Genomic DNA, 16460 nt, shown 5'->3' on the forward strand with positions numbered 1-16460 from the left:
TTGGAAGTACTTAACTAATAATCTTTTAATTTTTCGTGAAGGTTAATTATTTTTAGTGTGCCTCAGGTACAAGATAAACTGGAGCTATGCAGATTTTCTTAGAGTCCTTTTTTACCATTCTGGTATTGGGAAGTGTGCTTTTATTACCAAGTGTGTCTTGTACATGGAAATGATAGTATTGATCAGGAATGGATTAAGATAATGAAAACTAAAGGCAGAGCCATGGAGTTCTGTAACATTTAGCAGTTAAACAGAGGAAGAGATGCAGCAAAGATAACTGAGATGGGCTTTGGAAGTAAGGCTGTCAGGCATGATTAGGAATTAGCTAAGCAGGCCAGAGAAGGACCAGCGATCTATTCAGAAGAGGGAAAAATAAGTATAAAAACATGAAGGTGTGACAGAACATGTAATCTGAAAAGCATATGGTTTTGTACTTTTGAAGCATAATATTTTGGGTATGGCTGTGTCAAGCAGTAGGAGATGAGCATAGAGGAAAATGTTTGAGCTTGTTTATTCCACAGAAACTAATGTGGGCTTGATTCCCAAATAGGAGAGAGTCAGTAAAGAATTTCAAGCAAGGGAACAATATGTAAGATTTATATTTAAGAAAGAGTGGGAACATGAATCAAGATAATCAGTAGCAAACACTGGACGGTAGTGGAGGACAGAGGAGCCTGGCGTGCTACAGTCCGTTGGGTTGCAAAAAGTCAATATGACTTAGCTACTGAACAACAAGTGTGAAAATAAAGGGAGACAAAACAGTAGTTAGTGACTAGTTAGGAGGTTACTTGTAAAGATCCAAATAAGAAGACATGAGGCAGTGAGAATGAGAAAGGAGGAACCAATTTGAGTTATAAACAAAATTAGAATCTGTGTGAATCAATGAGTTAAGGGAGGTGGGAGATGAAAGGAGAAAAAGAATCTAAGACGACTTCTCCATTGCTGGCTTGTGTAACTGGGAGTAGAGTGTGGCATGAAGTTGGTGCTGGGTTGGCCATTAGCCCAATTAGAAACTACAGGCAGAAGTACAGGTTGAAGTGTAAATGAATGCAGTTGAGTGTGAGGTCGCTCAGACAGTTTGCGTTTAGTTAGGTAAGGGGGTCTTGAGCACAAGAGCCAGCACCAGATAGTGTTTGATAGAAATGAGAGAGGAGCCTTCAGGTCAGGTGATTGGTCTTCAACTCTTGGACCTGGTTATTACTGAGGACAGTAGCACAAGAAAGGTAAAGGAAAGCCTCTTTTCCAAGTAGGAAATTTTAAACGATAAACCTTCTAGAGTAACTTACTTGTCTGAGGTGCCTCATTTTTTCAGTGCTTTTTAGTTGAGTTTTTTTTTATATACATAACTTGGTGATTCATAGTACAAACAAATCATAGAAATTTTTTAGAAATTAAAATGGAAGTATTCCATTTTTTGAAATTCAGTTACAGTCAAACTGAAGTGTTTGTTCTATAGTGAATAGCTAGTGATAAATTTGTCATTATTTCACTTTTATTTTTCTACTTCTTTGTCAAATATCAATTAAGTTACTTTTAATTTTAGATGGAAGAAGAACCATTTAACCCAGACTACGTTGAAGTAGACAGAGTGTTAGAAGTCTCTTTTTGTGAAGATAAAGATACTGGCGAGGTAAATATTTGGTAGAAATACTTTCTGAGTAAGTAAGAAAAATCTAAAACCTTCCAGGTAGTAAAACATTACCTTTTTTAGAGGTAATGATCTAAAAACACTAAACAAAGTCTCATAAGTTTTTACCAGTAAAGATTAATATATTTAAATTGTTTCTGGGGCTTCTCAGTTTAAACTGTTTCTTACTATTCCTTTTCAAATTAATCAAGTGAAAAAAACTTTCTTTTACAGCCTGTTATTTACTATTTAGTAAAGTGGTGCTCATTACCATATGAAGATAGTACTTGGGAACTAAAAGAAGATGTAGATCTTGCAAAAATAGAAGAGTTTGAGCAATTGCAAGCTTCCAGGCCTGACACAAGACATTTGGTAAGAATATGCCTTATCATCATGAAATCTTAGATTTCCTTAATCAAGAGGTGTAGTGTGATTTTTGAATTTTGAATTTAGTCTGGTGTGCAATTAATACTGTATTTTAAAAATGACTACATAGTAAATAAAATTACTACATAGTATTTTATATATGTTAATTTAACTGTTCCTCTAGTGGATACTCCAAGTTTTTTCTATTCTAAACAGTGCTACATTGAAACATGGAACCCTTTATAAGTGAAATCAGAAGTATTAATATAATTGTTTGGTCAGAACATATGTACATTTACAATTTTTGATAAGAAGGGACTTCTCTGGTGGTCCAATGGCTAGGACTCCATGCTCCCAATGAAGGGGCCCTGCATTCAGGGGCCTGGGTTCAATCCCTTGTTGGGAAACTAAGATCCCGCATGCTGCAATGACTACAACAACAAAAAAGATCCCACATGCTGCTGCAGCTAAGACTGGTGCAGCCAAATAAATTTTAAAAAATATTTTTAAATTTTTTGAGAAGTATTTCCTTTTAAATTTCCCTTCAGAAAAGTTTCAAATACTTCTACTTAATCTTGAATTTACTCAGGTCATTTATAAAAATGTCAAGGGTATCAGTTTCAGCTCTAAGCAGTGTTATTAATTCTCTGTCAAAGAAAAATCTTTAATATACCCACGTTTCCCTTGCTTTCTGTAAACCGGTTATTTCTTTATAACTGAATAGCTCTTCTACTTCCATAGTAGCTTTATTTTTAGAAAAACCTTTTGTATAGAATATTACTAAAGATCCACGTAAATTAAGTACACTGGTTTCTTATTGATTCATCCTTGTCTCTCCTTGCTTTAAAAAAAAAACTGAATCAGTTTTTGATTTTTCTAGTACAAAGACTACAGAATTCTAGAAAGTTATATGGCAAGTTGTGTTATTTTAATAATTACTTTTTTTTTTACTTAAAGCATAGGATTGTTACCATGTGAATCCAGTTTGCAGAACCAACCAAAAGAAATTCACAAAGAGATACACTATGATTTTAATTAAATATTTTGGCCAGTCCTCTTTCAGATGTAATTTGGGTATAGAAATTTCTTCACTAAAGAGGGATTTGGTATATGAAAAGACTAGAGGAGATCACTTTTCAATTAGAATCAGAATTAAGGAAGGCTGTTATGAAAAATGTGGAGATGTAAAATAAAAGAAGAAAGTTAATTGTTCCGTGGAAGAGACCATATTGTTTTTATAACAGTTTTTTTTCTGGTTGTCATTTTATTTTCTGGTCTTCTTAATCTGTCTCCCAATAATACCCATAGCTTATTACCAAGAGGATAGCAGCTCACCTCTTTTCCTTTTGTCTTCCAAGTGCCTTTTCTTGAGCCAGGAAAGGAAAGTATTAAATAATTCAGGGAGGAGCAGTCTAAAGGATATTATGAAGAGGAAGAACTTTCTTTTTGGAGTGGGGTCCATATTTCAGTGGTAACCTGATCTCTAGCCTTATTAAGTAAGCTGTTTCTTAGATCAGTGGTTGTCCGTCAGAGGTGCTTATCAGTACCACTTTGGAACTTTACAGAGGTGCCTAGTTTCTGTATCCTGGCTCCAGAATCAGAATATCTCTGAGTGGACCCCAGGTGTTAAAAGTCGATTTTGATGCACATGGTGGGAAGAGCCACTGCCTTAGATACATTTGTAGTCTTTGGTAATGTAGCCAATAGAACTAATCCCTTCAGTTAAAGTAAAATCCATTTGACAAAAGTGCTAATTTATCAAAGTCAAGTAATATAGGAGGTAAGTGATTTTTTTCTTTTTGCCAGTCTATTATTATTAAATAAAACAGCATATAAACATATTTTTGAACAAATGAAATTTGTTCCTAAACTAAGGACATAGTGATTGGATTACTGAAAGGAAAATTATTAGAGAATATTATTTAATGTGGAAATTATTTTAAACAATAATTTAAAATACGTTATAGTTAATTGTTTTAAAGTTCATTGGCTACTATTTAAGAAAATTTTTTTTTTTTTTAGTAAACCCTGAATATTTCATATTTGGGTGCTATTGTAAGATAGTACTTTTACAATTTATTTATAGTTGTTTCTGCAATGTAGAATACAATTTTCTGTGTACTGATCTTATGCAGTATTGGTAAAATCACTTCTTAGTTTGTATTTTTTCTAGATTTCACAGGATTTTCTGTATAGTCAAATCATATCTTCTGAAATTGATAAAGTTTCACTTCTTCCTTTTTAATCTTGATGACTTTTATTTCTTTTTCTTGCTTGATTACTCCTGTTACAACCTATAGTACAGTGTTGAACAGAAGTGATGAGAGTGGACATCCTTGCCTTTTCTGATTTTAGGGAGAATGTATTCATTTTTTAACCAGGACATATGATAGACGGCTTTTTCATAGATGCATCTTGTTAAGTTGAGGAAATTTCCCTCTATTCAAAATTTAATTAGAGTTTATTTATTAGGAATAAATGCTGAAGTTTTCAAATCCCCTTTTTTACATCAATCTGAGATTATCATAGGTTTTTTTAGCCTGATCAACACTGATTAATTTTCAAATTTAATCCACCTTCCATACCTGGGAAAAACCCCACTTGGTCATGCTGTATTACCCCTTTCATATGTTATTAGATTCCATTTGCTAAAATTTTGTTACGAATTTTTTATCTCTGTTTATGCAGGATATTGGTCTCTAGCTTTCTTGTAATTCCTTTGTCTAATTTCAATATCAGAGTTTCACAGAATGAGTTGAGACTATGCCTTCCTTTTCAGTTTTCTGGAAGAGTTTATGTAAAACTTATTTGGTCCTTAGATGTTTGTAAAATTTCATCATAATGCCATATAATGTTACCCTTCTGTGATTATTTTAAAAACAGTGCTTTTACCATGTATGAGATGTATGGAAAATTTAAAAGTCTGAAATACATCATTCATTTGTTTTTCCACAAAGGATCGTCCTCCTCCTAATATTTGGAAAAAAATAGATCAATCCAGGGATTATAAAAATGGCAATCAACTCAGGGAATACCAACTGGAAGGACTCAACTGGCTCTTATTCAATTGGTACAATAGGTATGTAGTATGTATTAATAAAAAAAAAATGTTATGTGTGTTTTTAAAATGTGTTCCAAAATACGTTAAGTGAAATTGATACTAATGTTGCTACATTATTACTATCATGGAGTCTTCATTATTGAGAGAAAAATTGTGGTTACCTCTGAAAGATAATGTACATTATAATTCAGAATTTTGACTACAGTTGCTTCCCTTAAATATGTAGCAATCAGAATAGAAGACAGTTGATATATTGATTCTTAATCAGATTTGAGATAGCTTTCTTAACATCATCAAACATCAACCATGTTATCAAATGTTTTTCAACTTACACTACTGTCTGCCAGTAATTGAATCTAGTTACTAAGGTGTGAGCAGTTTCATCTAAACAGTTAAATAAGTCTGTAATATACATCTTCAAGGAAGCAAATTTTCAGTAATTGTTAAGGAATAGAATACAAAATATAAGAACCTAGTAATGAATTACCCCCGCTTATTATTAATTTTCCAAACTGTTTAAAAAACTTTTTGGCATATTTCAGTTCAGTTCAGTTCAGTTCAGTTCATTTCAGTCGCTCAGTCGTGTCCGACTCTTTGCGACCCCATGAATCGCAGCACGCCGGGCCTCCCTGTCCATCACCAACTCCCAGAGTTCACTCATATTATGTCACCTTTTTTTAGTGAGATGGAAAATTAATTGCAAAAGAAGTAAAAAATAGTATCTTGATTGATAAAAAAAGTCTGCTTATGTATATAAAAGAGCAAATGAAGGTACTATTATTAGTAATGGTAGCAAAATTTTATGACACTTGTTCAGAATCATTCTTCTGTGTTTCTACTTGTCACATGATTCTTCTGTTTCACTAAGTAACAGTGAGTCATGAGTCCATGGCAGTGGTGCATCCATCAACTTCATCAGATGGAGTTAGAGGGATCTGTTATCCCACACAGTGCTCTTTCCCCTTGTTTATATTTTCTAAGTGTTATCATTTTTCCCAAGAGAATCTTCCTGGTAAAATAGTCAACAAAATTTTAATTGTCTTCTCTTATCAGTACCCTTTCTCAGTTGCTTGTTTTAAACTTATACTACCTTCCTGAAGCACTTTATCAGAACCCTACCCCCTCCACTCTCTACATATGACTGCTGCTTAGAGAAGTCTAGGTCCAGTAGTTGAATTCATTCAGATTGTTGCCTGCCCTCACACCCAAGCCTAAAATTGTATCTCCATCCTTAGCCATTCATGCCTCTGTCCTCCTATCAGAAGTTAAACGGCGCCTCCCCAGAACCAAGACTGATGCTACAACCTCAACTCTTGATAGGCATCGCATCCAGTCTTCAGAACCTCACTTCAATCACTTATCAGCCTTCTCTGTTATATCTTCAAACTATCCCATTAAGACTAATGCCATCCCTTCAGTCTGTGAACAAATGTGGGTTTAACCTATATATAAAAATTTTAAAGGAAAGGATTAATCTTCTCTTAGCTCTGTTTTTCCTTCTAGCTACCTTGATCCCTCTTTGTAACTTCCAAGGTAGAGGTCTAGGAAGTATAGCCATCATGAACTCTTCCTGTTTTCTTATCTCCAATTCTCCTTAAATCTGTCGTTGGGATTTTAATTCTGTATCATATCTGAAACTCTTAATTTTCTAATTCACAATGTTTTTTCAGCCTTAAATTGCTGTCTCTGCTGCATTGGATAGTAGTTCTAGTCCTTTTTTAAGCTTTTCTCCCATTCTCACTTCCAGCAGCTTCCATAGCGTTAACACTCCAGCTCTCCAGTACCTCTGTAACTATTCCCTTCAGTAGTCTTTCCTGGTTCTGCTTCCTCTGCCTACCCTTTCAGTGTTTGTTTTTTTTTTCTTTCCCAACGTTTGATTTTTCGCTGTCTTCTCATATTACGTGTTTGTTCTGCCTAAGCCAAACTTTATACCAACCCCCGTGTCTTCACTTATCAATAACATCTCTAAGGCGTTAATTCAAGCCCGTGTTTGTTTGCTTCTTGCTTCCTTAATGTCTATCTCAGTGATATTTTAAACACAACAGATTCACAATTAACCTTATTATTTCCTGTTTCCTCCATATCAGACTTATTCTTCTGCATTTTACATCTTAGTTAAGAATAATACAACTTACTTAGTCACCCAAATTTAAATCTGACTGTCATCCTACACTCCATATATCTGATTGATCATTAAGTGCAGATCATTCTAACATGTAGTTAACTTTAGAATCAGTTTTCTTTTGATCCCTCCTACCTTAGTCCAAAGGTCCACTATTCTTTGCTCTATTATTTTGGTACTTTCCCAATTACTGTCCCAACTTCAAATCACCTTACCTTCTACTATTCCCATGGCACAAGAGTCGGCTTCAAGTACAAACCTAATCTCTTCAGGTTTCTTTAACAATGTTCAGTGACTCCCATTCTCAATAAAATGATGTCCATAACCTTTATTTATGACCCCTGCTTATCTTAGTAATATCCCTTCCTTTACCCTTCCCTCAAAACCATATTAAACTATTGTTGCCTCCCAGTTAATTGTATTCTTGACACTTGTACCCCTTTGCTCTGCCCTCTGGCAAAACCCTGCTCATTACTGACCTCCTCTCTGAAGGCAGTCTTACTTCTCTCTAGATGCAGTTAGATACTCACCTGAGCTTCCATAATGAACTTAACACTGATGATTCTTAATTGGCCATATATCACAATCATCTGTGCAGCTTATTTTAAAAATTTCAGTTGCTTTTATCCTACTTTGCACATTGAATCAGAATGTAAAGGAGAAGGCCATAGGTAATTGTTTCTTAGGCTGTTCCAGTACATAGCCAGAATTGAAAACCAGTTCTTTAATTTGTGCTTCTGTGATAGCACGTTGCATGATTATTTATTTATTTCTGCTTTTCTAATAGATACAAGCCCCTGGAAGGCAGAGAACATGTTCTTTATATATATATCTCCTTGAGATAAGAAGGCATTTAATGAATGTTTCCTGAATAAATAACATTTAGTTTGCTTTGTTCTTGCCATATTGTTCTTTTAGAAACTCAAGTGTCTAACAGGTGGTATCTTTATTTTGGAGCTACAAAAAAACTATAGTTTTCCCTTTGCAATACTATAATAAAATTATAATCTTTAACCAAATCTGCACTTCAGAAACTTTCACGTTTTTATAAATGCAAGTATTTTAACCTGATCGCTCTGCTTTTTTTATATTTATCTTTTAAAACATTGTAGTATACAGAAAACCCAAAATATACATGGGTAATATATTTGTTTATTTCAGACGAAACTGCATTTTAGCAGATGAAATGGGTCTTGGCAAAACCATTCAATCAATTACATTCCTCTACGAAATCCTTCTGACTGGTATAAGAGGACCTTTCCTGATTATTGCTCCACTTTCTACTATTGCAAACTGGGAGAGAGAATTTCGTACGTGGACTGATATTAATGTTGTGGTTTATCATGGGAGCCTGATTAGCAGACAAATGATACAGCAATATGAGATGTACTTCAGGGACTCACAGGTGTGTTATTGGTGATTTTGTTTGTTGTTTGAAAGGCCAGATTTTAAAAAGATAAGCATTACGTATTAATTACTTTCAAATTTGTAATAGATTTTAATTGCCTCCTTAGATCTTAGTTTGATCTATTTATTTATCATATTTATTTTACAATAAATTTTAGTAGCTGAAGAAAGAAATGACAAAAGTAGGCAAGTTCACACTGTAGTTTACTGGAAGGACGTATGCTGATTTATACAAACGTTACAAATTTGATTTTATACTTTTTAGCTAGAATAATTGTTTTATTAATTGTTTTAAATATACATTAAATTTATTTTAAAAATAATAACTGTCTCTTTGATCATCTTCCAGTTTTTTCCCTCCATTTAAAAAATATACTTCTTCACTGACCACCATGGGTCTGAATGCCCATTGAGGTGAAACCGTAGGTTGTCTTGTGTGTTCAGTGAGTTTTGATGTTAGACATTTTGGGTTGTTTTGTATATTGGTACACACATACCTCTGTATCTTTCTTCCCTCGCTTTGATGGTTTTCTTCTCCATATTCTAGTGGTAATTTTGACCACTTACTCTTTAGGAAGGGATACCTCTTTTTCTGCTAAATATACAGATCATAAAATTGAGATGACATTATATGAAAGAATTTCCTAGTAGAAGGTTAAGTTTAGAAAACACGAAATGCCAAGTTGCAGTTTTGAGTAGTAATTGGACTCTTCTTAGGTGAAACTTTTACTAAGAAATAAGAAACAGAGTTAACTGAAACACATATCACACAAAATTGTGCTGTTTCATTAGAAAAGATTATGGCACTCTGCCTCAATATAGTACCTTAATATTTTATTTTCTTTTATTGATTCTTAACATTTTATAAGGATCATTATAACATACGGCCAGGTCATGAGATATGATATAGGTTAAGGTAAGATAAAGTGCATAGCCTTTTACCTTTGCCTACCAGTTATAACTGATTTTCTACTTATTTAAGGCTGAATATCAGTAAAATTAACTTTCTTCTACTTTAATGTTTGAAACAACTAGATTTCTATGAAATTAGGCATGTCTGTAATCAGTTCTACTGAAAATTATCAACTTTGCATTTTTGGAGCCTATGACAACTTAAGTTGTTTGATTTCCTTCCATAGTGTTTTATTATTCTTATTTGTAGAATTTTAGAGCTGTATGACATCATTAAAACCATTTACTCTAGCTTTTTAAAGGTATTTTTAAAATATTAGAAGTTTAAGATTTAATATGTATTTCATGAGTTTGGTATAAATGTGATAGCCAGAAAGCTGAAAGATTCCTGTTGTGTTATAAACTGAATAGTATGTATTAAATTGTATTTTATGGTAAATGTTATACATTTTAGAATATTGCATGGAGGGTTTAAAATTTCAAGAGTTAAGGATGTCTCATGTAATGAGATAAATAGATCTATACTTTAAATATAGAAATAAGTTTCAGAGTTAACTCTTTCAAATATATATATTTTTTAAATTAAATGAACATTTAACTTTTGCTTTTTTCCAAATTATTAAATAATTTGAAATTACAGAAGTGGCAAAATTATGCTGTAATTTTCTGAATTGCACTGGAAAAAGTAACAGATAATAACACTAATATCTACAGACATTTATTGAGTATTTACCATGTGCCATGCATTATGCTCAACAGTTTACGTGTAGTATTTCATGTAATCTTTGTAATAGCTACCTTGTAAATAGGTGAGATCTTCCTCATTTACAAATGAGGAAGCCGAAGTAAAAAGAAGTGATACTGTTTTCCCTAAAATCATAGAGCAAAACTGGTATTAATAAACCCAAGTCAGACTCAAGAACCTTTGTTTTTAAACAGTACAATATCACTGGAACTGAGTGCATCGTATCCCGGGTTTTTAGAGCTGTATAGACTTACATTTTGTACCTATTCTAATATTCTGCTGGAGTTATTGTTCAGCTTAATGGCCAGTATATGCAATCAATATGAATTGTTCTAAAATTCATTAAGTTGATAGGAATTGAAAATCTAAATCAGATCACATGATCTTTCTTAACCCTTAATTTCTCCTAATTATTTATAATTTTCAATGCCATTTAAACATTCTCTTCACTTGGATTCTAGGACTTTATTCTGGTCCTGTATCACTTTCCTTTTGAAGCCCCTTTAAGTGATTCCTTCTTGTCTTATCTAAACTTGGGGGTGACCCAGGGCTCAGTCTTCTACTTTTTATATCCATACTCGTTTCATCAGAGATTTCATTCGGTCACACAACTTAATTACTATCTGTACTGCAGGAAACTCCCAAATCTATATCACCAATTCTAAACTCTTTCCTAAATGTGAGTCATATGCAAATGCCTACTCAGTTACTCCACTTGAATATCTAATAGACATCTCAAACATAACATGTCCAAAACTGAAATCCTGCATTTCCTCATGGTAGTAAATGGCAACCCCAGCTTCTAGTTGTTTGATCCCAAAAGTTTAGTCAAAACTTGAATCCTCTCTTAAACTCACTCCATTCCTATCCGTTAGTAAATCCTGTTGGTTCCACCTTCAAATTAAATCCAGAATTGGCCTACATTGATGATGGAGGCCTCCAAATCTCATGGCCTCCATTGATGATCTCTTGTTTGAATTACTACAACAGCCTCTTAACTGGTTTCTATGATCCTGTCCTTGGCCTTTTTCAGACTATTTTTTACCAGAACAGCCAAATAATTCTTTTAAAATATGTCAAATCATGATACTTCTTGTCTCAAAACCCTCTAATAGCTTCTTGCTCAAAGTAAAAGCCAAGAGTCCTCACCACAGCTTTCAAGACCCTATACAGCCTCATCCCCTCCATTCACTGGATTTTAGTCACTGGATTTCTTGCTAATATTTGAATACTGCCAAAGATATTCCCATGTTATGGCATTCACATTCTCTGTTTCTACCTAGAATGCTTCCTGGTCCAGATCTCTAGATATCAACATACCTTCCTCCCTGATCTTCAGGACTTGGCTCAAACGTCACTTCTTAGTGATGGCCTCCCAGCCATTGTAAATAGAGTTGGAATGGTCACCTCCAAGGCCGTACCTCCCATACACATCCCTGTGTTATCTGAGTCTGTGACCTTTATTACTTTCTAACATAATTTCTTTGATTTTGTTTTTTAATTTGGGGGTTTCTTTTTTCCTTAATGGCTGTGTTGTATATTTGAATAATTGGAACGTAAGTTCCACTTGGATAATTAGTTTTGTCTGTCTTGTTTACTGCTCTATCTCTTGCAGCCAGGACAGAGTCTGGCACATAATCACCCAATAAATACTTGCTAACTAAATGACATGAGTGGCCAGTTTTTCTATTTACTACTTATTTGCCATTATATGTGTGGAGTCATGGATATAAATAATAAAAATAAACACTGAAATTTATTTGGCTAGATTTTATAATAACCATTTCTTTTTTGACTTAACATTGTTAATAAGATTCTTAAAAATTATCGAATGTGTTATCAAGGAATACTTTTTTGGATATAATTAATTGTATCGTTTTGGTGAAATTTTTGACAACATTCTTGAAAACTACAATCTAATAGTTTTAATGCTAAGGTTCCTCATTTTAAGGAGTATCTCTGTATATATAAAAATTTCTATGGAAAATGTTTTATAGCAAATGTCATTAAGTGATTTGTATGCTGCTTGATAGGAATTAAAAATTATAAATAAGACATTCTAGCAAATTATTACATTTGGTAATAAATTTCTAGGGGCGTATTATTCGAGGAGCTTACAGATTCCAAGCCATCATCACCACTTTTGAAATGATTCTTGGAGGCTGTGGAGAGCTTAATGCAATTGAATGGCGATGTGTAATTATTGATGAAGCACATAGGTTAAAAAATAAAAACTGTAAACTTCTAGAAGGTCTGAAACTCATGAATCTGGTAAGTGACTTAATGTCATTTTAATGACTTCCATTTCTTAGCTACATAGTAAAAAGAGCTAGTGCCAGAAACTTATTCCTTTTTTTTTTTAATTTTAAAATACAGATTTCTAATTTCTATCTGATAATTAAGAGTATTTTGCTTTAATTAGTAAGGGAAAAAAATCTCATCTGTTTTCTAAGACTTAAATTTTTTAGTACTTTTCTCTTAAAAGCTTTAGCAATTTTTTAATTTAAAAAGAGAGGGAAACCTTGGGAGAGTGTCCTATTGAAAAGAAATAAAAGTATAAGTTTTAAGACTAAATTCCTCAATAAAAAGCCCTTTCACCAAAGTTCAAATATTATTCAGATCATTTTATCATAGAGGAATAAAGTTTCTGCACAATTAGCATGTATTTATTATAGTTAATGGGATTTTTGAAAGTTATCTTATTAATGTGTTTGCTTTCAAATCAAAGAATTTTGTGTTTTTTAACATTTCGATTTAATTAGCATCACATAATTAGTACATGAGCACTTGAACAAGTGACTCAAGTACATTTGTACAGAACTACATAAAGTACAGAACTACATCAAGTAAAAGAGTAAAGTGCTCCTTCGTAGTCTTCATCCGTGCCCACTCACACTCTCCACTCCTTACTCCAGTATCTGCAAATTGGTATATATCAGTCTAGACTATTTACTGACATCAAATACTTATGTAGACATGCAGATACGTATATAAATATTTTGCTTAAGAATTTAGAGGTATTTTCAAATCAGATTTTAAATACGTTATACTATTATCACTAAAATATTTTTATTTCCTTTCGTTACTATTATGTTTAATTTGCAATGCATTTCTAGCTCAGAAATATTCCAGTCAGCCTTTCACATTGTTGGATTGTTACTTTAATGATGTACGAACTTGTTCTTTTGTAAGAAGTCAAGTGATTATCTGCTAAATTGTAAAGAATGAGCACTGTTTTGTATACAAATTACCATACCAAGAATGGCTAAGTACACCCCAAGAATTTGTCTGTTTCCTTGAATAAAAACCTAAAAATAAACTTTTAATTATTTAGTATTTTTCTTTTAAAAGCAATAGGTATTTAAAAAAACTTTTATTTGGATTAGAGAAAGACCTTTCAACATCCCTTATAATTATAATGTTCAAATACTTGACAAAGTATATCAGACTATAATAAATTTATAATAACTGAAGTCTCAAAAAATAAAATAAAATAAAAGCAATAGGTAAAAATTAATAGCAGACAAAGTAAGCTATTATGAGAATAACACAGAGTCAATTAATGAAGATGATATGGGTGGAGATATATTTTGAGTTGATTCTTGAAAATTATGGTCAGAAAAATGTTTGCTTTTCAAAAACATGGAAACATTTGATAATCTAGTTCAACTTTCATATCATCTTAGCACAATGGTGTTTGACATGGGCCTGATAGTATATGTTATTGGCATGTTATTCTTTCTTTATATAGGAACACAAGGTGCTTTTGACTGGCACACCTCTCCAAAATACAGTTGAAGAACTATTCAGTCTTCTTCACTTTCTGGAGCCCCTAAGGTTTCCTTCTGAATCAACGTTTATGCAAGAATTTGGGGATCTGAAAACAGAAGAACAGGTATCCTATTAGTCTTTGTAAATAGGTACATCAAATCTCTTCTCATTGTAATTATGCATGTGTATGCTACCTATATTTTCCATCATTTTTTAATGCAGGTGCAGAAACTTCAGGCTATCTTGAAACCAATGATGTTGAGACGATTGAAAGAAGATGTGGAAAAGAAGTTGGCACCTAAGGAAGAAACCATCATTGAAGTAGAACTTACTAACATTCAGAAAAAATACTACCGGGCTATTCTGGAGAAGAACTTTTCATTTTTATCCAAAGGAGCAGGGCAGACTAATGTACCCAACTTAGTCAATACCATGATGGAGCTCAGGAAGTGCTGTAATCACCCATATCTTATCAAAGGTAGTCGAAAAGGATTGCAAAGAAATCCTTTGCTTTCAACAGATACTCATGAAAAAATAACAAATGCTCAATAGAAGTAACACAGATGTAGTAGCTGCTACAAGGAAAGGCACTGACCCTGTAACTCTCCACCCTGGTGTTCTGTGAGATTACAGTTGTTCCAGAGTCGGGGGCAGTGTGAGCTACTTCTTAACAGTGTCCCATGTTAGCATCACCCGATTACAAAAGCAGGAGATGTGTTCAGTCTAACGTGGAGTGTGGTTCCTCCACCAGCCTAATCCTTATGGACAAAAACAGTAAAGCCCATGTTTGAATCTCTGAATTTACATTTTTCTTCCTGATTTCTTTTCAGTCTGGATACTCTAGTTATTGTCTCTAAATTTGTGTGCTCTGATAACATTACTTTTTAAAGTCTTGTTAGCTTGTCTATTAATGATCTGTCTGTACATTTGAATATTTTTACTTATTCCTGGGAATATACTCTTTATGCAAGACAAGCTATTTCTTAGACCAGTAACTAACTCGCTTGCAGTTCTGGTACTCATGGCTAGACAGGCTGGAAGAAAGGAGAGCACCCTTAATGTTGATCTAGACTATAGGAGAAGTGTGGTCAAAGAACTGTAACTTGACTTCCCTTTTAATTTTTCTTGTTTGCTTGTTTTGATGGCAAGCAGGATGCCTATAGACACATCTAGGTTATGATCACCTTGCAGTGGTGACCACTGTTGTATTGGTTTTTAAATACTAGAAATTTATTTAAAAGTTTGTGTTTACTCACTTAGGATAGAACTGTGTTTTCACTAATTGTTATCCTAAGAACATCCATTTGCTAAATTCAACATTTAGCAAACATAAATTTATGTAAGACATTATGCCAGTTGTCTTGGGAGATTAAAAAAATGCTTAAGACACTGTCTTTATCCTCAGTGAAATTATAGGCTGGTATTAGTGGGGATTTACCCACAAACATAAATAATTCTAGTACCTATATTAGAAAATTTTAATGTGTTAAAGAAGCACAGAAGATCACTAATTTAAAAAGAAAGTAGTTCAGAGTATCTGCATTTGTGTGTTGATGCTATCCTCTTATATTTTTTTGACAGGTGCTGAGGAGAAAATACTTGGAGAATTTAGAGATACATATAATCCAGCTGCTTCTGATTTTCATCTTCAAGCAATGATCCAGTCTGCTGGTAAATTGGTCCTTATTGATAAATTGCTTCCCAAAATGAAAGCAGGAGGTCATAAAGTGCTCATCTTCTCTCAGATGGTACGCTGCCTTGATATCCTGGAGGACTATCTTATACATAAAAGGTAAGGCATATAATTCACCATGAATTAAACTATAAAGTATGCTAAGTGTATGGTATTAAGATTTCTGCAGAACGGTTTACTGTAACCCAACTTTACTCAAGTCTTCCTTTTTACGTAGATAAGAATCCATTTAAATCTGCACATAAAGATTGTTTAAGATTATGTATCAGCTTTTCCTAACCTACATATTTTGCAATAGTAGACAGGGAGGGCTAATGAGACTAAGAAAATTTTGCACGTTGACAGATATTTGCTGACCTATTGATGGGTGTATTAGGTTACATTTTATTTGATGTGTTTGTTAACCTTGTATTAAATGATTCAAGATCCTTTTTCAGGTCTTTTTCGGTGTTAAAATTAGAACCTGAACTTGCTGGACTTTGACTTATTGTACACTGTATAATATTTGCTCTTGCTTTCACCTTTTCTCATATGTTTAATGTGGGTTGCTTGTTTTGGTTTGGTTTTTTGGTGTATGGCAGTAAGATAATCTGTGCAATAATATCTAATCAGTATTTAGATAAGTAGGATATTTATCAGAGTATTTGTGGGCCAATTAGAAATCAACACGTTAATATCAAAGAGAATCTGAAGATTCAGCTGTAATTTTAGTTTATGATATTTTGACCCTTATTAATAAGTAGAGATCAGTCTATG

The 16460-nt window shown here is 33.2% G+C and overlaps 1 protein-coding gene across 1 annotated transcript in view; it reads left to right on the plus strand.

Annotated features, from left to right (window-relative positions):
• The window catches only part of CHD9 (chromodomain helicase DNA binding protein 9), a 127636-nt gene that overhangs the window by 60165 nt on the left and 51011 nt on the right, over window positions 1-16460 (plus strand). Inside the window, exons 8-15 of the mRNA XM_052655339.1 lie at window positions 1544-1630; window positions 1862-1999; window positions 4951-5072; window positions 8338-8581; window positions 12335-12511; window positions 13992-14135; window positions 14234-14489; window positions 15593-15803. Coding sequence (XP_052511299.1) covers window positions 1544-1630; window positions 1862-1999; window positions 4951-5072; window positions 8338-8581; window positions 12335-12511; window positions 13992-14135; window positions 14234-14489; window positions 15593-15803 — 1379 coding nt within the window. The remainder of the gene's footprint in view (window positions 1-1543; window positions 1631-1861; window positions 2000-4950; window positions 5073-8337; window positions 8582-12334; window positions 12512-13991; window positions 14136-14233; window positions 14490-15592; window positions 15804-16460) is intronic.

The sequence above is a fragment of the Budorcas taxicolor genome, chromosome 18, assembly GCF_023091745.1.
Source record: "Budorcas taxicolor isolate Tak-1 chromosome 18, Takin1.1, whole genome shotgun sequence".
In the NCBI taxonomy this organism is placed as follows: Eukaryota; Metazoa; Chordata; class Mammalia; order Artiodactyla; family Bovidae; genus Budorcas; species Budorcas taxicolor.